At 40.8% G+C, this 21,525-nt stretch overlaps 1 protein-coding gene across 3 annotated transcripts in view; it reads right to left on the reverse strand.

Moving 5' to 3' along the window:
- SH2D4B (SH2 domain containing 4B) overlaps positions 1 to 21,525 on the reverse strand; it is an 83,700-nt gene that overhangs the window by 51,501 nt on the left and 10,674 nt on the right. For all 3 annotated transcript variants that reach the window (XM_079900951.1, XM_079900950.1, XM_079900949.1), the window contains exons 2-3: positions 4,625 to 4,784; positions 3,391 to 3,538 (exon numbers count right to left, since the gene is read on the reverse strand). In XM_079900951.1, the coding sequence (XP_079757077.1) occupies positions 3,391 to 3,538; positions 4,625 to 4,784 (308 nt within the window). The remainder of the gene's footprint in view (positions 1 to 3,390; positions 3,539 to 4,624; positions 4,785 to 21,525) is intronic.

Genomic DNA, 21,525 nt, shown 5'->3' on the forward strand with positions numbered 1-21,525 from the left:
CCAAAAACTTACCGAGAGGCATATTTAATCCACCACAGAAACCTTTTCAGATACTTTCAGCCTACACGTAACCATTTCCTGTGATGAAGAGCTCGTCACAATACACGGGTAGTTCATTTACAGACAGCTCTGACAGAAAATATCCCAGCTCATCAACATGGACTGTCCAATGCCAGAGTCTGATCTGATGTTCCTTAATGAGCCCCTCCAGGGCCTCAGAGATGCTACCTGCACTTCTGAGGCTCCTCAAAATGTAGACATATCCGTCAGGGTTATTATGTATATTAAACACATCCACACTTAGAAAATTAATTTTTAAAACCCAAACAAACACATAATAACAACAACCTTCTTTGGAAATAACACCAAAGCCTGCATTTGGGTCCCTCAGTGAACCCGATGCCTGGCCACAGAGCTTTATGATCCTTCCATGAACCCCGACACACAGCCAGCCCACAATTTATATCCGTCGATCACTGAGGTCCTCAAGAAGAACATCAACCAGAAAATCTCTGCTGGGAACTGAGCCCCAAGACCCCAGCTCCACTGAGCTACCCTCCCAGCATCTGGGACTCAGCTCACCTCTAGGGAGGAGGGAGTCCAGAGATTGGAACAGGTGACTTTCGCTGTTGGAGACATATAAAAAGTATTGTTTTTCTTCCCCAGCAGATTTAAATAATCATATGCAAAATCCAACAATACAACCTAAATACCTCTCCACTGTGGCTTAGATCTGAGTTACTATTATGGAATCATATTGTTAATTTCAATCAGTGTGATAATGATTATTGTGGCTATGACAGGACATGTCCTTTTTCATGGAAGATCCTTGCTGAAGGGTTTGATCAGGAGGCAGCAAACTGAGGCTCCCAGGCCAAACCTGGCTGACATGCATTATTGAAAGTCTCACTGGACCACAGCCACACCCTTTTGTTTACATATTGTCTGTGGCTGCTTTTGTGCTACGATGGTCTGGGGGAGTAGTTGTGACAGAGGCAGACCCAAAAAGCCCAAAATATTGATTATCTGGTCCTTTACAGAAAATAGTTTGCTAACCGTTGGGTTAGAGTTACTATGTCTGCCACTTTCTCTCAAATTGTTCAGCAAAATGACAGCAACCAAAAAGTGCATACATGTATCTGTATGTGTGTGTGTGTGCCTGCATGCATGGAGAGAGAAGGAAAGAGAGTGAAAATGTGGCAAAATATTAATAATTGGTAAATTTAAGTGGATAATATATGAGTATTCATTTTATTTTTCTTTCCACTTTTCTTCAAGTTTGAATTTTTTTTTTAAATAAAGTGTTTTAGAGTAAATATTGCTTCACTTAAAAACTCAAAAGATGGGAATTCCCTGATGGTCCAGTGGTTAGGACTCCGTGCTCTCACTGCTGAGGGCCCGGGTTCAATCCCTGGTCGGGGAACTAAAATCCCACAAGCCATATGGTACAGCCAAAAAAAAACAAACACTCAAAAGAATCTCCTAGAAAAAAATGCAACTCATAGGAAAGTTAACTAAGGAGACCAGTAACAATATATAAATATATAATAGCAATTGCAATAAGTTTAAAAATAATGAGCACAATAGCAATAAAAAATATTAAGCCTAAAATTTAATTAGGAAAGAAATGTAGGGCACCTAAATAAAACAATAAATTTTACCAAAGTCCAAAAATTAGAAGCCCACAGGTACGTATGTCATTGAGAATGTTTGGGATTGGTGGCCAGTGCATTAACAGGTGTTTAAAAAAAAACCTATATCAAAGACAAAAAAGAAGCTTTGAATAAAAGGAAGAACATACCACATTCCTGAACAAGAAGATTTACTTGTTCATATTATAAAAATGTTCATCCTCCACAAATACAGCAATAGCATTGATGCAATTCCAATAAAAACCACCACGTTGCTTTTTTGATGTTGGGGGGAGGGGGATAGTGAGAAAATATTTCAAAAGTATCTCTAACAGGAAAAAATGGATGAGATTAGCCAAGGACATTTTAGAAATGAAGAGTAATGATAGACTCTGACTTTAATAGATGGTAAAATTTATGTTAAAGCTGCATATAATTAAACAATTAAATCTGGCTCAGGAATAATCAGTCAAGGAAGAAAAATCCACGAAAAGATCCCAAAGTAAGTAAGAATCGAGGCAGCAAATCCAGTGAGAGGAGAGAGGATGGTTTACACAGTAAATGATGTTAGGATAACGGGCTAGCCATTTGGAAGAAAATAAAGTGAGAGCCATACATCATACCACACTCCAGAGTGAAGAAAAATTAAGTGCAAAGAAATGAAATAAGGAAAGATATATTAAACAATGTAGATTAGTATTTTTATAAGCTTGTGATGGCACAGATCTTTCTATGCATAAAACAAATAATAAAGAAAATGATCGATATAGTTGGCTAATAAAAATTTTAACTTTCTGTACATCCCAAACCACTATAACCAAAATTAAGAAAATAGCAACAACAACACTGAGAAAAAATATTTGCAATAGAAATGATATTAAGGGGTCAATGTCCCCATTATCTAATCATTATGGGGGGAAAAGTTTTTAAAAATTCAAAAATGAGCAAATGCCATTAATATACAATTCACAAAATAATACAATTGTTGAGATTCAGCATGATTATCATTTTTTTCTTTTTGTTTATAGTATTTTCTGAGCTTCCTATCCCCCCAAAATGTATTATTCCTGTAGGAAAAAAAAAAATCTCAAAATAGGAACCAGGAAAAAATTTTTTTCTTTTTCGGGAAACCTAAGCTTCTTGCCAGAGGACAGTAAAGCTCCTTTAACAGCTCCAAACTCTCTCAGAATGAGTAGATATGCAAGGTTACAAACAATCTCCTAACGTGGGCAAAAAATATACATTTTTCATCTCCTCGAATCCTCCAAAAATCTCAGGTAGGGTGTTGTTACTACCCTAATATTACAGACAAGAAAGTGAAGACTCAGAGAAGTTCAGCAGCCACACCCTTTTGCTTCCTAAGCTTCCTAAGCTTCCTAAGGTCACACAGCAGTAAGCAATAGAGTTGGAACTGGATCCCAGGCTGGTCTGACCACAAACTCAGCTCTTTTCAGGCCTTGTTTCAGGACCCTTGGGTTGGGATGCAGAGGGATGAGTTCTGATCCTGGCTCTGTCCCCAACCACCAGTACACACAGCCTTCGCAAGTCTCTTCCCCTGTCTGACCCTGATTTCCTCATCTGTTCAAGGGGAAGCGGATTGGCCCAAATGGTGTGTCAAGTTCCTTCCTGCTCAGACATGCCAGATTTTTGTTCTCATAAAGCACTCATTAGCCAAGGACCGGTCGAAACCAGGGATCAACCCCAGGGGCCTGGGGGCTAGAACAGGTGGCCTCACACAGATGCCCAGGCACTGGCCCACCTTGAATTCTTCATGGATGCGCTCCTCCAGGATTTTGGCAGCCTTGCGGTCCTCCGTCTCCACTTTCCACTTCTCCACCAGGATCCGGGCTTTCTCATTGGCCAGAGCATCCCGGAACTTCTTGGTGATCTCTGCCTCCTTCTGTCTCCTTCCAAGAGAACACCAGCAGGTATCAGGAGGTATGGGAAACTGAAGGACCACATGCCAACAGAGCTTCAAATAAAAACCATGCGCAATCATTCTTGGTCTATCAGAACGGCAAATATCTGAGGTTCACAAAACTCAGTGTTAGCAAAGGTGGGGAGTATAAATCACCAGAATTGCTCTGGAAGCCAGAAGATAAAACCTCAGAAACCCCATTTCTCACTCAAGTTTACAAAGGTGTAGGGAAAAGCTCATCAGAGGGTTTTTATAACATAAAAAGTGGCAAACAACCCAAATGTCCCTCAACAAGACCAATAAATTGGGTTTCTCACGTAATGGGATACTATACAGTAATCTTAAATAACACTGTGGATCTATGTTAATCAATTTATGAAGGTGTGAATAAAGCAGCTTGCAAAGCATGTATTGCCCAAATGCTCACCATGGTTATCTTAGGTGGTGGGTACTGAGTTGTTATTTAATTGATTCTTTACAGTTTTCAATGTTGTTTACACGTTACAATTTTATGATTAAAACACTGTCATTAAAAACTGGGGGAAAAATGTTGGAGTCAACTTCATACAAATTTCCAAGTCTGGCAAAAAATATGTCAAATGTGGTTTATGAAAGAAGTCTGACCCCCCAGTATCAGTAGGGGCTCAACTGTCCATCTTGTGTGAGAAAGGGAGGTAACATGACGAGGAACAAGCAGATTTTAAAAGTGAATTCAAATTGCTCTGCTGTCCTTGGGACAACTCGGTGAGGAAAGAAGCAAAAGGATATCATACGCATTATCTCAGTAAATCCAACTACATCCATATAGAAAAGGTGTTGTGATGCCCAAACCACAGATGTGAAAACTGAGGCCCTGGATCAGCTCACCACGAATTAGTGGAGCCAGGATTTGAACCCAAAAGGTCTACCTGATGTAAGACTAGTGCTTGGGTCCCCTAATCTTAGCAGAGCTCCAAACAGCCAGCCAGCTGCCTGGCGCCCCCTCCCTCCCACCCGTAACCTATTGTCCTTAATGTGAACCCACCCCAAGCCTCCGTGTTCAGGACCCGCCCCAGTACCCATTGGCACCTCTCACCAGAGCTCCTCCGCCTCCCTCTGTGCCTGCAGCCGCGCCCTCTCTGCAATCAGCTCCTCAGAGATCTCTTCGTAGGGCTTGTCTCCAGGACCTTCTCCCATGACCCAGACCCAGACTTCGCCATCTGCCCCCAGGAGCCACTGGATGTGCTTGTCACTCGCTGCCTCACAACACAGGAAGAACAAGGAAGGAAGGAGAAACAGGTCTGAGTTGTACTGAGTCAGGAATGACCTGGGCTGGCCAGGGGTGCACAACCACCACGCCACCCTACAAAACGTGGTCATCTGCAAAGAGGATGCCAGAGAGACATTGACCTGAGTGCAGGTCCACAGCCATCTCCCTCTCCCACTCCCTCTAGGGAGCAATATGTCAGCCAAGTCAGTCTGCTGGAGCAGGTGTTCAAAGCTGGAACTGGTGTCCGAAGCCCAGAGACCCTGAAATCTTCAGCACAGAAGACATCAGGTGACAGCACTCGCTGAAGGAAGACTTGTGTCACTCCCAAGCCAAGGCAGTTAGGAGCCCGGGAGTCTTCTCTTTCTCTCTCTCTCTCTCTCTCTCTCTCTCTCTCTCTCTCTCTTTCTCTCTCCCTCCCTCCCTCCCTCCCTCCCTCTATCTCTCTATCTATCTATCTCTATCTCTATCTCTATCTCTATCTCTGTCTCTATCTCTATCTCTATCTCTCCTGTCCATTGGCTGGAAATAAGGAATTGGAGATGGTGTCATTGCAAGATGAAGCAGCTGGCCCCTGAGTCTCCCTGACCCACATCAGCCTGTAACCTGAGCAAGAAATAAACCTGTGTTGGATTAAGTCACTGAGATTTTTCAGTTTGCCTGTTCTAACAGATTCCATTGATAACCATGACTAAAATGGAAATCTAAAGTGGCGTACTGGCTGAATCAGGAATATCAACTAAGTGTCACTGCCTTACCAGTGACGTTTAGAGGCTGAATGGCTGGAGATCCACGTGATGCAGGAGCAAAGCACCTGGTAAAGTTATCAGACACTATCACTTAAAAGGCAGACCCTCCTGCCTTCTGAACCTGTCCCCCCGCTAAGGGAAGATACTGGAAAATAGAACTTTGGTAGTGGGTTGGTTGCTAGGAGCTGTGTTTGGCAAGATGTTAAGTTCAAGGAAGAATTGAGCATTTTGCAAGTAGAAATGAAAGAGAATAAAGAGAATATAGAAATCCGGGACTTTGTAGGTTTGGAAAAGCCATCTCTTTCTAGGGCCCAAACTGCAAGAGATGGGATTTTTAAAGGTTTTGCATGAGTGGCCCAGTAAAACTTTTAAGGTGAATAAAGGGCCCTAGGACACAGATCTCTGTGATGGTCATGAGAATGTGCTCCATGGACATCCCACAACAGGGAGCATAAGTGACTGTGCACTTCAGCTCCTATGCCCTTGTGTTTGCCCAAGGCCATGCTTCCAGAGGAGGCTCCCAGCATTTGACTGAGCATGGCAGGCTGGTTCCTGGGAGACATGGGACTCCACTGATGGGCAACTCCCCAGAGGCCTTGACAAACCTTCCCTGGACTGCGTGGTTACCTGGAACACCTCCAGCCAACCTGCCGTCCCCCTCTCCTTCACTCAAGGTCACGCCCGCAGTGCCATGCCACGGCTCTCCCAGCCTGCTCCTTTTTCTCTCACAGGCATTTCCTGAACAACAGCCTTGTGTGATTTTCTCCCAACCCTGTCTCTGCCCCTCACAAGCACTCTCAGACTGCAATCTCTCACACTTATTTTTCGAAGAGCCTAACGTAGATGACCTTCAGTTGAAAGGTAGAGGCATCAGGGTGAAGAGGCAAAGAAAAACAGGCAATTTGCGAAATACGTCTAGAGAAGAATCTTCGCTGTTGCTCCCGGCACATGGAAGCAAACAGATCAGAAGCTTCCCAAGTCTCTGAGTCTGGACTAAAAAAGCCTCTGATTGTTCAAGACTTAAACAACCATTGGGCACCCAGCCTCGATGACCAGGGGGCAGGTTTCAAAGGCTATACTGGTCCAAGGAGGATGCGACCCTCAACACTCACTCTGGATGTGGCCAAGGGGCATAATGAACAAGAGGAGCCTCCAGGGCACAGACAGCATCCATTCAAGGCCATCCCTTCACTGCCAGGGCAGGGGGACCTCGCAGAGCCTGACCTGGAGGATTGCAGGATGCTATAGACTAGTGACTGAGTGGGGCTCACACTCCCCCCTTTTCCATAGCGGATATTCTGACCCTGCTCCCCCACTGTACATCGTGTCTTAAAGGTGGGCCGTGTTAGGATGACATGTCTTTTTAGCCATATCAGGACCTTAGAGTGCCTAACGCAGAACACGTGTAGACTGTGAACTTCGGGTTGATGCAGTGACCGGGTGAGACTTGCGGGCATCCCCTTAAGGAGGTGGTGAGCGTATTTATGCAGAGAAGAACAAAACAAGTGAGTAACCAGAATGACAGTTTGTGACAGTGACCACGCTATGTCCAGCACCCCAGCTCCACTCCCCGAGCCCACCAGATGACCACTTTTCTCAGGTTCCCTTCAATTCCATGGGGCCACGTGACTGAATTCTAGTCTGTGGAGCGTCAGGGGAAGTGATTTGTGCCACTTTCAGGCTGAGGCTGGTTGCAATCGGAGTGCCTTTTCCACATTCTCTCTCCCATCCCTTCAGTGGGAAATAAACGACTCCAAGATGGTGGAGCAAAAAACAGCCTGATCCATGAGTCAGTGTTCGAAAGCAAGCCAGGCAGACTGCTGCTACCTAATCCACATCAAACTGTGACCTAATCAGAAATAAACCTTCATTACGTTAACCCACTGGAATTCCAGCATTTACCTATTGCAGAAGGCAGCATTAATTCCCCCGGCATTGGTATATTTTTAGTATGTTAAAGCAATATAGTAATAGAGGAATATAAGTTTAATTATGACTGATAGAAGCAGGGAAGCAACCACTACTAGAATTGTAGAACTTCCAAATTAATAGTGGGCAAAAGTAAATAAGAGGCTTACCAATCCTGCAAAAATACTTAAAGGGAAAAGAGAAAACAACAGAAAATGTGTACTTATTATAGCAGGCACCGTCAGTTACTTCCTCTTCACCCACTCCAGCCACCTTCCTGCCTTACTAAAAACCCCAGTTTGTTTTGGGGAGTAACAGAGATCCCTTGGTTTCAGGAGAGGCAGGTGTCTACCCCAGCCTCAAAGGACAAATAAAATTAGTCTAAACCCATCATGTAAATTTATTCTCCTTGGCAAGTAATCGATCTAGGAGTGACCAGGCATCCCCGTTCTTGACAAAGGAGATGCAGGCAGAAGTCCCAGTGACGGGGACTCATTCTCGAAACAAAAGGTGAAGACTTCTTAAGGTTGCTGACAAATACTGTTTGATTCCACTCATACAAGGGACCTAGAATAGTCAAATTCGTAGAGTCAGAAGGTACATTGGTAGATGCCAGAGGCCGGTGGAGGGGGCGGGTAGGAGGAGTGGGGAGTTAGTGTTTAAAGGGGACAGAGTTTCAGTTTAGGAAGGTGAAAAATTCAGGAGATGGATGATGGTGACAGTTGCATAACAACGTGAATGTACTTAGTGCCACCGAACTGTACAGTTAAATATGGTTAAAATAGTATGTTTTATATTATGTGACTTTTACCACAATAAAAAAAAACATTAAAAAAAAAAAAGGTGAACACTTCTTAGGAGAAGCCCCTTCACTCTTTACTCGTTTACCTCACCTCCTTCTTCCTGCGTGGAATGAAGAAGTGATGCCAGGAGCTGCTGGAGGACTTTTGCAGCCATAAGGAGAAAAGCCACATACTAAGGATGAGTAAGCAGAAGGACTGCAGGAGACGGGGCCTCGATGATCTTGCTGAGCAGCTAAACTAATCTATCCATTGCAGTACACCTCCAGAATTCTTATCATTTGAGAAAAATAAGGAACTCCAAGGAATAAAGTTCTGTAGTTATTCAATGAAATGTGGTAATATAAATAAATATGAAAGATTTATTTAATTAGGCAACTATTAATCGTGCATTCTGTTACTTATGGCCAAGCACATCCCTAAATGATACAGATAACAAATGAAAAATAACACAGAATCCCTAAACCCTAAGTATATTAATTAACACAAAAATGGGAAGAGAATTAATTTCCCTATTAAAGATCTGAGACTGTCAGATGTAAATAAAAAGTAAAAGATAAACACTGCTTTGGGAAAACCCTAGATGTTCTCCTTACTGGCTGCAAATAATAATAAATCCTTCCTTGGGGGTAGTGGGATGAATTGGGAGATTGGGATTGACATATATACACTAATAAGTAAAAAATAAATAACTGATAAGAACCTGCTGTATAAAAAAAATAAAATTCAAAAAAAAAAAAAGAAAGGAAAAAAGTAAAAACACACTATTTCATGTCATTAATTAAGTCATCACTTTTTGACCCTACTTCTAACAAGGCATATTTCATTATAGCTTCAGTGTCAATTTTCTCTTCTTTTACTAAATTAAAATTCCACTAGAATGGTCACTAAATTAAATCTCTACTGGTGAACATTCTAACCCTGTAATTCTGGGCATAAGGGTGTTTCACATGAGAGCTGTCCATAGAAAATGCTGCCAGTTATATATATATATATATATATATATATATATATATATATATATATATATATATATATTTTTTTTTTTTTTTTTTTTTTTTTTTTTTTTTTTGCTGTATGCGGGCCTCTCACTGTTGTGGCCTCTCCCGTTGTGGAGCACAGGCTCCGGACACGCAGGCTCAGCGGCCATGGCTCATGGGCCTAGCCGCTCTGATCTTCCCGGACTGGGGCACGAACCCGTGTCCCCTGCATCGGCAGGCGGACTCTCAACCACTGCGCCACCAGGGAAGCCCCGCCAGTTATATTTTTGAATTTAGGTTAGATAAAGTATTCCCAAGTTTTCTCCATCATGGAAAAACAATAATAATAATAATAAATCCTTCCTTCTCTTGATGGAGAAAAAAAAGTAAAATCCAATTCTGTACTATTTAAATAAAACACACATGTAAAAAAGACAAAGTTTAAAAATAAAGATCTAGTTAACAAGAGACCATACAAAGGCAAGCAAAAAGAAAGCAGAAGTGGCAATGTCAGACAAAGTAAATTCAAGGACAAATGTGTTAGACAAGACAAAAAAGTAGATTACGTAATTATAAAAGAGGCAACCCACAAAGAAGACATAACAGTTATAAAACTTTATACAACAAACAACATAGCAGACAACTGCATAAAACAAAAACTCCTAACAACACAATGAGAATTTCAAAATGTATATATACTCATGGTGGAGAGTTTCGCTATATTTATTTACGAGGCTGGTAGACCAAATAGATTTTTAAAATTAATAATATAGAGGATTTGAATAATATAGTCAACAAATTTTACTTAAGAACTACAGAACTTTACTCCTTAAACATTGACAATATACTTTTCTTCTTCTGATCTTGCAATTATGAGAAAATTTTATAGACCGCATCCTCAAATAATAATACAAAACTTAGAAATCAATGGAGTAAAATAGCCATCAAGAAAATATCTCCTAGAGGGCTTCCGGGAAGATGGCGGAAGAGTAAGACGCGGAGATCACCTTCCTCCCCACAGATACACCAGAAATACATCTACACGTGGAACAACTCCTACTGAACACTGGCAGAAGACCTCAGACCTCCCAAAAGGCAAGACACTCCCCACGTACCTGGGTAGGGCAAAAGAAAAAAGGAAAAAACAGAGACAAAAGAATAGGGACGGGTCCTGCACCAGCGGGAGGGAGCTGTGAAGGAGGAAAAGTGTCCACACACTAGGAAGCCCCTTCGCGGGCGGAGACTGCGGGAGGCGGAGGGGGGAGCTTCGAAGCCGCGGAGGAGAGCGCAGCAACGGGTGCGGAGGGCAAAGCGGGGAGATTCCCGCACAGAGGATCAGGGCCTACCGGCACTCACCAGCCCGAGAGGCTTGTCTACTCACCCGCCGGGGCGGGAGGGGCTGCGAGCTGAGGCTCGGGCTTCGGTCCGAGCGCAGGGAGAGGACTCGGGTTGGCGGCGTGAACACAGCCTGCAGGGGGTTAGTGCACCACGGCTAGCTGGGAGGGAGTCCGGGGAAAAGTCTGGACCTGCCGAAGAGGCAAGAGGCTTTTTCTTCCCTCTTTGTTTCCTGGTGCGCGAGGAGAGGGGATTAAGAACGCTGCTTCACGGAGCTCCAGAGACGGGCGCGAGCCGCGGCTAAAAGCGCGGACCCCAGAGACGGGCATGAGACGCTAAGGCTGCTGCTGCCGCCACCAAGAAGCCTGAGTGTGAGCACAGGTCACTATCAACACCCCCTTTCCAGGGAGCCTGTGCAGCCCGCCACTGCCAGGGTCCCGGGATCCAGGGACAACTTGGGAGAATGGGAGAACGCACGGCGCGCCTCAGGCTGGTGCGACGTCACGACGGCCTCCGTGCCCCTCCCTCCCCGCCGGCCTGAGTGAGCCGAAGCCCCTGAATCAGCGGCTCCTTTAACCTCGTCCTGTCTGAGCGAAGAACAGACGCCCTCCGGCGACCTACACGCAGAGGCGGGGCCAAATCCAAAGCTGAGGCCCTGGGAGCAGTGCGAACAAAGAAGAGAAAGGGAAATCTCTCCCAGCAGCCTCAGAAGCAGCGGATTAAAGCTCCACAATCAACCTGATGTACCTGCATCTGTGGAATACATGAATAGACAACGAATCATCCCAAATTGAGGAGGTGGACTTTGAGAGCAAGATTTATGATTTTTTCCCCTTTTCCTCTTTTTGTGAGTGTGTATGTGTATGCTTCTGTGTGAGATTTTGTCTGTATAGCTTTGCTTCCACCATTTGTCCTAGGGTTCTATCCGTCCGTTTTTCTTTTCCTCAATAATTATTTTTTTATTTTAATAACTTTATTATATTTTATCTTACTTTATTTTACTTTATCTTCTTTCTTTCTTTCTTTTTTCCTTCCTTCCCTCCTTCCTTCCTTCCTTCCTCCCTCCCTCCCTCCCTCCTTCCCTCCCTCCCTCCCTTCTTTCTTTCTTTCTACTTCTACTCATTCTTTCTTTCTACTTTTTCTCCCTTTTATTCTGAGCCGTGTGGATGAAAGGCTCTTGGTGCTGTAGCCAGGAGTCAGTGCTGTGTCTCTGAGGTAGGAGAGCCAACTTCAGGACACTGGTCCACAAGAGACCTCCCAGCTCCACATAATATCAAACGGTGAAAATCTCCCAGAGAGCTCCGTCTCAACACCAGCAGCCAGCTTCACGCAACGACCAGAAAGCTACAGTACTGGACATCCTATGCCAAGCAACTAGCAAGACAGGAACACAACACCACCCATTAGCAGAGAGGCTGCCTAAAATCATAAGTCCACAGACACCCCAAAACACACCACCAGATGTGGACCTGCCCACCAGAAAGACAAGATCCAGCCTCATCCACCACAACACAGGCACTAGTCGTCTCCACCGGGAAGCCTACACAACCCACTGAACCAACATTAGCCACTGGGAACAGACACCAAAAACAATGGGAACTACAAACCTGCAGCCTGCAAAAAGGAGACTCCAAACACAGTAAGATAAGCAAAATGAGAAAACAGAAAAACACACAGCAGATGAAGGAGCAAGATAAAAACCCACCAGACCTAACAAATGAAGAGGAAATAGGCAGTCTATCTGAAAAAGAATTCAGAATAATGATAGTAAAAATGATCCAAAATCTTGGAAATAGAATGGACAAAATGCAAGAAACATTTAACAAGGACCTAGAAGAACTAAAGATGAAACAAGCAACGATGAACAACACAATAAATGAGATTAAAAATACTCTAGAAGGGATCAATAGCAGAATAACTGAGGCAGAAGAACGGATAAGTGACCTGGAAGATAAAATAGTGGAAATAACTACTGCAGAGCAAAATAAAGAAAAAAGAATGAAAAGAACTGAGGACAGTCTCAGAGACCTCTGGGATAACATTAAACGCACCAACATTCGAATTATAGGGGTTCCAGAAGAAGAAGAGAAAAAGAAAGGGACTGAGAAAATATTTGAAGAGATTATAGTTGAAAACTTCCCTAATATGGGAAAGGAAATACTTAATCAAGTCCAGGAAGCATAGAGAGTCCCATACAGTATAAATCCAAGGAGAAATACACCAAGACACATATTAATCAAACTGTCAAAAATTAAATACAAAGAAAACATATTAAAAGCAGCAAGGGAAAAACAACAAATAACATACAAGGGAATCCCCATAAGGTTAACAGCTGATCTTTCAGCAGAAACTCTGCAAGCCAGAAGGGAGTGGCAGGACATATTTAAAGTGATGAAGGAGAAAAACCTGCAACCAAGATTACTCTACCCAGCAAGGATCTCATTCAGATTTGATGGAGAAATTAAAACCTTTACAGACAAGCAAAAGCTGAGAGAGTTCAGCACCACCAAACCAGCTCTACAACAACTGCTAAAGGAACTTCTCTAGGCAAGAAACACAAGAGAAGGAAAAGACCTACAATAATGAACCCAAAACAATTAAGAAAATGGTAATAGGAACATACATATCGATAATTACCTTAAATGTAAATGGACTAAATGCTCCCACCAAAAGACACAGATTGGCTGAATGGATACAAAAAGAAGACCCATATATTTGCTGTCTACAAGAGACCCACTTCAGACCTAGAGACACATACAGACTGAAAGTAAGGGGATGGAAAGAGATATTTCATGCAAATGGAAACCAAAAGAAAGCTGGAGTAGCAATTCTCATATCAGACAAAATAGACTTTAAAATAAAGACTATTAGAAGAGACAGAGAAGTACACTACATAATGATCAAGGTATCGATCCAAGAGGAAGATATAACAATTGTAAATATTTATGCACCCAACATAGGAGCACCTCAATACATAAGGCAAATACTAACAGCCATAAAAGGGGAAATTGACAGTAATACATTCATAGTAGGGGACTTTAACACCCCACTTTCACCAATGGACAGATCATCCAAAATGAAAATAAATAAGGAAACACAAGCTTTAAATGATACATTAAACAAGGTGGACTTAATTGATATTTATAGGACATTCCATCCAAAAACAACAGAATACACATTTTTCTCAAGTGCTCATGGAACATTCTCCAGGATAGATCATATCTTGGGTCACAAGTCAAGCCTTGGTAAATTTAAGAAAATTGAAATTGTTTCAAATATCTTTTCCGACCACAACGCTATGAGACTAGATATCAATTACAGGAAAAGATCTGTAAAAAATACAAACACATGGAGGCTAAACAATACACTACTTAATAACGAAGTGATCACTGAAGAAATCAAAGAGGAAATCAAAAAAATACCTAGAAACAAATGACAATGGAGCCACAACGACCCAAAATCTATGGGAGGCAGCAAAAGCAGTTCTAAGAGGGAAGTTTATAGCAATACAGTCCTACCTTAAGAAACAGGAAACCTCTCGAATAAACAACCTAACCTTGCACCTAAAGCAATTAGAGAAAGAAGAACAAAAAAACCCCAAAGTTAGCAGAAGGAAAGAAATCATAAAAATCCGATCAGAAATAAATGAAAAAGAAATGAAGGAAATGATAGCAAAGATCAATAAAACTAAAAGCTGGTTCTTTGAGAAGATAAACAAAATTGATAAACCATTAGCCAGACTCATCAAGAAAAAAAGGGAGAAGACTCAAATCAATAGAATTAGAAAGGAAAAAGGAGAAGTAACAACTGACACTGCAGAAATACAAAAGATCATCAGAGATTACAAGCAACTCTATGACAATAAAATGGACAACCTGGAAGAAATGGACAAATTCTTAGAAATGCACAACATGCCAAGACTGAATCAGGAAGAAATAGAAAATATGAACAGACCAATCACAAGCACTGAAATTGAAACTGTGATTAAAAATCTTCCAACAAACAAAAGCCCAGGACCAGATGGCTTCACAGGTGAATTCTATCAAACATTTAGAGAAGAGCTAACACCTATCCTTCTCAAACTCTTCCAAAATATAGCAGAGGGAGGAACACTCCCAAACACATTCTACGAGGCCACCATCACCTTGATACCAAAACCAGACAAGGATGTTGCAAAGAAAAAAACTCCAGGCCAATATCACTGATGAACATAGATGCAAAAATCCTCAACAAAATACTAGCAAACAGAATCCAACAGCACATTAAAAGGATCATACCCCATGATCAAGTGGGGTTTATTCCAGGAATGCAAAGATTCTTCAATATACGCAAAACAATCAATGTGATAAACCATATTAATAAATTGAAGGAGAAAAACCATATGATCATCTCAATAGATGCAGAGAAAGCTTTCGACAAAATTCAACACCCATTTATGATAAAAACCCTGCAGAAAGTAGGCACAGAGGGAACTTTCCTCAACATAATAAAGGCCATATATGACAAACCCACGGCCAACATCATCCTCAATGGTGAAAAACTGAAAGCATTTCCACTAAGATCAGGAACAAGACAAGGTTGCCCACTCTCACCACTCTTACTCAACATAGTTTTGAAGGAAAAAGCAATATTTGCTTAAATTTTGGATATGAGTTGTGAAAGAAAAAGAGCAAGAAAACTCTAACTTTTCAGCTTAAGCAATGGAATGGATGGTCATATTACTGAAAAGAGTAACATGAAAGAAACTGCTTGGATAAATCAACATTTCTGTTTGGGCTAAATTAAGTTTGAGACGTCTATTAGACATCCAATAGGCAGTTGAATAAAACAGACTTCAGAGGAGAGGCTGGAACTAAAATATAATTTTTTGAAGGCATCAGTGTATAGATATTTAAAGCCACAAAACTGGACGAGAGCAGGTAGAGAGTGAGTGTAGACAGACAACAGGAGAGGTCGAAGGACTGAAGCCCAGCACACTCCAACACCTAGATAGGAGGAGGACTCCCAAGGAGATGAGGACAAAGAAGCCTGCGAGGCAGGAGAACAACCGAAAGACAGCAGTATCCCAGAAGCCAAGTGGAGAAAGAATTTCAGGAATTAAAGGGAGGTCAGCTGTGTCAAAGGCTACTGATGGGTCATTGGGATGAAGACTTGAGAATTGACCATTGGATTCAACAACATGGAAGTCACCAATGACCTTGACAAAGGTGGTTTTATGAGTCTGTGAAAAGGAACATTTGGACGCTTGGAAACTCTTAGAGGAAAATATAAATGCATATCATTATTACTTTGGGGAAAGGAAGAATTTCTTCTATGAGACATAAAAAAATAAACTATGAGAGACAATGTTGATATATTTGAATACAGATTAAAGCTTAAAATTTCTACACACAAAAAATGCCATAAAGACAATTAAAAATCAAGTCACCAACTGAGAGAAGATACTTGAATACACATAACTGTCAAACGATTGCACCAATTAATAAAAGCAATAGTAACAGCTAACATATACAGAAGGCTTATCTGCTAATCATGGTTCAACATATTTTACATGTATTAACTTATTAATGTCTAGAACAATCTTTCTCTACTAGGGTCCTGTGAGAGAAATAAGCCCTATAAAACATAATTTGAATGGTCATTTTTTTTTCTCAGTTCTCCCAAGAATGGAATATAGATAGTACTAGTCTAGATGCATTGTAGAAAAGCTAACTCATTGCATACAGTGTATCCTTTAAAGCATCTGTTATCAAATAATTTGCTCTCAAGACCCCTTTATATTCTTTAAAAATATTGAGTATCTCAAAGAATTTTTGTTTATGTGGGTTATATCTATCAATATTTACCATATTCAAAATTAAAACTGAGAAAATTTTTAATATATATTTACTTAAAATAATAGCAACTTGGGACTTCCCTGGCGGTCCAATGGTTACGACTCCGTATTTCCACTGAAGGAAACGTGGGTTCAAACCCTGGTCGAGGAACTAAGATCTCACATGCCACAGGGCGTGGCCTAAAAAAAAAGTTACTTCAAAATAAAAAGTTTAAAGATTTTTAAGCAAAATAAAATTAAAACCCAGGGGCTTCCCTGGTGGCGCAGTGGTTGAGAGTCCGCCTGCTGATGCAGGGGACACGGGTTCGTGCCCGGGTCCGGGAAGATCCCACATGCCGCAGAGCGGCTAGGCCTGTGAGCCATGGCCGCTGAGCCTGCGCGTCCGGAGCCTGTGCTCCGCAACGGGAGAGGCCACAACAGTGCGAGGCCCGCGTACCACAAAAAAAAAATAAAATAAAAAAAATAAAACCCATTGGTTTATTTTGCACTTTGAATGGATCTTTTACTCATGTGTGGTTTTGCAACATTCCTCATTGGTCCTTGGAAAATATTGGTTCACTGAATCAAGCAGATCTTCCAAATTTATGATATTATAAAATAAAATACCTATTTTATTTTATAATATCATAAAACTGTTTGTTAATATTACTATGAACCTCAGAGAAAAGCCTTTATGTATTGGGAATCTAATAAGTTCATTGTAGCTGATACAAGTTTTCCAAAAATTCTAATTTTTGCTTGAAACCTGGAATTTTATCACTGGAATAAATTTTATCCATTGTTTTCCTTGAAGTGACAGATTCACTTTATTCATCTGCAAATACCCAAGTCTGAAAAAAGACATAGTTTGTCAGTCTTCTTTCAAGTAAAAATGGCATTCCATGAGTAAAGAGGCTAGTTCAGCACATAACTCAAAAAATCACACAGTGCCTTTCCTCAAGACACCCATCATACTTCAGAAATGCTTTATGCATCCTTCCATTTTGTCATACAATAAAATGAATAAGGTTTACTGTTTCATCAAGCAGTGAAACCATCATTAATTTTACTGTGAGTGTATGATGATGAAAAAATACAGTCATTTCACTCCTACAAGACTGGAAAGAATAAAAAAGTGTGATGACAAATTCTGATTGTTGAAAAGGATATGGAGCAATGATAATTCTTATAAATTGTTGATGGCTGAAGGCACTGATACAACCACTTTGAAGATATTTGGCAAATATTTAGTGAAGTTGAACATGCTACTCATTTTTACCAAGGAATAGCACTTCCAAGTACACACGTTGCCCAGAGAAACCTGAACAAGAAGGTTCATGGAAACATTGTCCAAAATATTAAAAATCAGGAACAACATAAATGACTAATCAAGGAAAACAGATAAATAAATTATCGTATGTTCTTATAATGCAGTACTCTATAGCAAGAAAAATAAATAGGTTTGAACAACACAAACATATCTCCTTAAAAAATGCAGAACCAATAAATTAAGTTAAATTCAGATTGCATACAGTATAATGTCATTCATATAATGATTAAGCAACCTATTGCTTACAAAATATATATTAAAGTATGGAAAAGATATAAGGATGATACATGTTGAATTTATAATAGGCTTGCTTATGGGGAAGGAGATGGGGAGTGAAATTTTAGAAAGGCATTAAAATGGGTCTCAACTGTATATGATGTACTTAAATAAAAACAAAGAAGGCACTAAGTTAACACTTAATAAAGACATTATGGGTCCATAAGTACTTATTATATTATTTTCCATTTTACCTATATGTTTAAATATTTTATAATGAGATATTTTATAAGCTTTATTTTTAAAAAAAGATGTGGGACTTCCCTGGTAGTCCAGTGGTTAAGACTCCGCACTCCCAATGCAGGGGGCCCGGGTTCGATCCCTGGTCAGGGAACTAGATCCTGCATGCATGCTGTGACTAAGACCCGGCACAGCCAAATAAAATAAATAAATATTTTTTAAAATATGAAATAAAATTTTTTAAAAAGATGTAACATGAATAAACTAAGTTCTCAATCTAAGACATAAAAAGAAGAACAATAAAATAAAAGCAGGAGAAAATAATTAATGAAAAAACTAATATTAGTGAATGCAAAGCATATACATTATAAATACAACCAAACATTTGTTCTTTGAAAAGTGTAATAAAGTAAGAAACCACCTAGCATGCTTAAATTAAGTTAAAACATATATATATGTTATATGTCATATATATGTTTATATATATATATGGAATGTGTATACAGTATATATAATATATATGGCATTAGGAATAAGAAGACAATGTAAAACAAGAACTGATTAAAAGAGAATATCATGTGCTATTCTGTGTTAACAAATTTGAAAATATAGATATAGGTATAAATCTTCATGACCTTAAATTAGACAATGGTTTCTTAGATATGATACCAAAAGCACAAACAACAAAGAAAATATATATCAATACAATTTGGACTTCATCAAAATTTGAAATTTAAAACTTTTGTGTTTCAAAGGATGCCATCAAGAAAGTAAAAGGGCAATCCAAAGAGTGGGAGTAAATATTTACAGATCATATATCTGATAAGGAACTTGTGCCCGGAGTGTATAAAAATTCTTACAGCTCAATAATAAAAAGACAACTCTGTCTAAAAATGGGTAAAGGCTCTAAATATACATTTCTCCAAAGAAGATATATAGATGTCCAATAAGCACAAGAAAAGATGCTCAAAATCTTTACTCATCAGCGAAATGCAAATCAAAACCACAATGACATAACACTTCACATCTCCCAGGATGGATTTAACCAAAAACATAGATAATAACAAGTACTGGTGAGAATGTGGAGAAATTGGACCTCTCATACGCTGCTGGTGGGAAGGTAAAATGGTGCGACTGCTTTGGAAAACAATCTGCCAATTCTTCAAGTTATTAAACATAAAGTTATCAAATGATCCAGCAATGCCACTCGTAGGTACACACCCAATAGAAATGAAAACATACATCCACACAAAAACTTGTACGTGAATGTTTATAGAAGCATTATTCATAATAGCCAAAAGTGAAAACAACCCAAATGTCCATTAAGAGATAAATGGACAAGCAAAATGTGGTACATCCATATAATGGAATATTATTTGGCCATAAAAAAAGAATGATACTGATACAGGCTACATTGTGGATGGACCTTGAAAACATTATGCTAAGTGTAAGAAGCCAGCCACAAAAGTCCAATACTTTATTATTCCACTCATATGAAAGTCCAGAATAGGGAAATCCATAGAGACATAAAGTAGATTAGCAGTGGACTTCCCTGGTGGCGCAGTGGTTAAGAATCCATCTGCCAATGCAGGGGACACGGGTTCGATCCCTGGTCCAGGAAGATCCCATATGCCACGGAGCAACTAAGCCTGCGTGCCACAGCTACTGAAGCCCGCGTGCCACAACTACTGAAGCCCGCACGCCTACAGCCTGTGCTCCGCAACGAGAAGCCACCATAATGAGAAGCTCGCACATCGCAACAAAGAGTAGCCCTCGCTTGACGCAACTAGAGAAAGCCCACTCGAAGCAATGAAGACCCAGTGCAGAAAAAAAAAAAAAAGTAGATTAGTGGTCGCTAAGGGCTGGAGCAGGGAGAAAGGGGTCTGGCAAGTACTAGTCAAGGTGTATGGGTTTTCTTGAGGTGATGAAAATATTCCAAAATTGACTGTGGTGATGGCTGCACATCTCTGTGAATATATTAAAAACCATTTAGTTGCACACATTAAATGGGTGACTTGTGTACACTTTAAGTGGGTGACTTGTATGGTATATGAATTATATCTCAATAAAGCTGTTTGTGACAACAAAAACTCTCCTGGTAATTTATATGATAAGGTAATTTATAGGGAAAAAAATCAGTTAGGGTATAGGGGTCTAAATAACATAGTGACCAACTTAACCTAACTGACGTCTATAGAACGCTCCACACTGCAGCAGAATACTTTCTTTATCAAGTGCACACAGAAACAAGGTTGACTACATTCTCAGCCATTCAATTTCAAATGTTTGAAATCAGTTATGGTATGTATTGAGAACCCGACCGTGGTGGCCAGACAATAAGCACATCCGTGAGATGATAGGATAAAAATAAATGCTCCCTGAGGTCCTGTCATTTTGAAAGGACATGAGGGAAACAGGTGTGGAAATGTACCCAAAGAATTTAAACCCCAAAGTTGAATGCAAAATCTGGTTCCAAATGCAAGAATCCTAGGAAGCTTTGCTAGTTTTTACGTGAGAAAAACCTTGAAAGCAGCGATGCTACTAGCCACTGGGAGAGATAACAGAGGGGCAGGCAGCCGCCTGCAACCTGCTGCTTCAACCCAGCTCCCCTTAGTGGGGCTGAGACCTGGCGTCAGGTTACAGGGAGTCAGGAGATAACCAGCTGGTGGCCTTTCTCAGAAACTGCCCCTGCTGACCTCCAGGTGCAAAGGGAAGCAGTGAGGTGGACAGTTAGGGAAGGAGGGAGGTGGCAGGCATGATCACCCCTGAAGCAAGGGGAGGAAATTACACCTGGGCAGCTCAGCCCAGCATCCCCAGCTGGGGCCTTGCAACAGGCAGGAGAAGGGCTTCCCTCCAGCCAGAGCTGAGCAAAACTCCATCTGTTTAAAGAGCCCATGGGCTGTAGAAAACAAACATGGTTACCAGGGGGGAAAGGGGGAGAGGAATAAATTGGGAGATTGGGATTGACATATACACACTACTATATATAAAATAGGTAACTAATAAGGACCTACTGTATAGCACAGGGAACTCTACTCAATACTCTGTGATGACCTATATGGGAAAAGAATCTAAAAAAGAGTGGATATAAGTATAACTGATTCACTTCGCTGCACACCTGAAACTAACACAACATTGTAAACCACCCATACTCCAATAAAAATTTAAAAAATAATAATAATACACAGCCCATGGGCTTTTGGCAGCAGCCAGGAGAAAGTTGCAGGGACAGGAGAACCCCATCCCCGTGGGCCCAAGCTCCTCGGGAACCTGCAGAAAATCTGTCCCTCCACAGCCATGCAGGAGAGAGAGTATCTCTTTCTCTGGATCCCCATCAACATTACTACTAGCAAACTT

The sequence above is a fragment of the Stenella coeruleoalba genome (genome assembly GCF_951394435.1).
Source record: "Stenella coeruleoalba genome assembly, chromosome: 16".
NCBI lineage: Eukaryota > Metazoa > Chordata > Mammalia > Artiodactyla > Delphinidae > Stenella > Stenella coeruleoalba.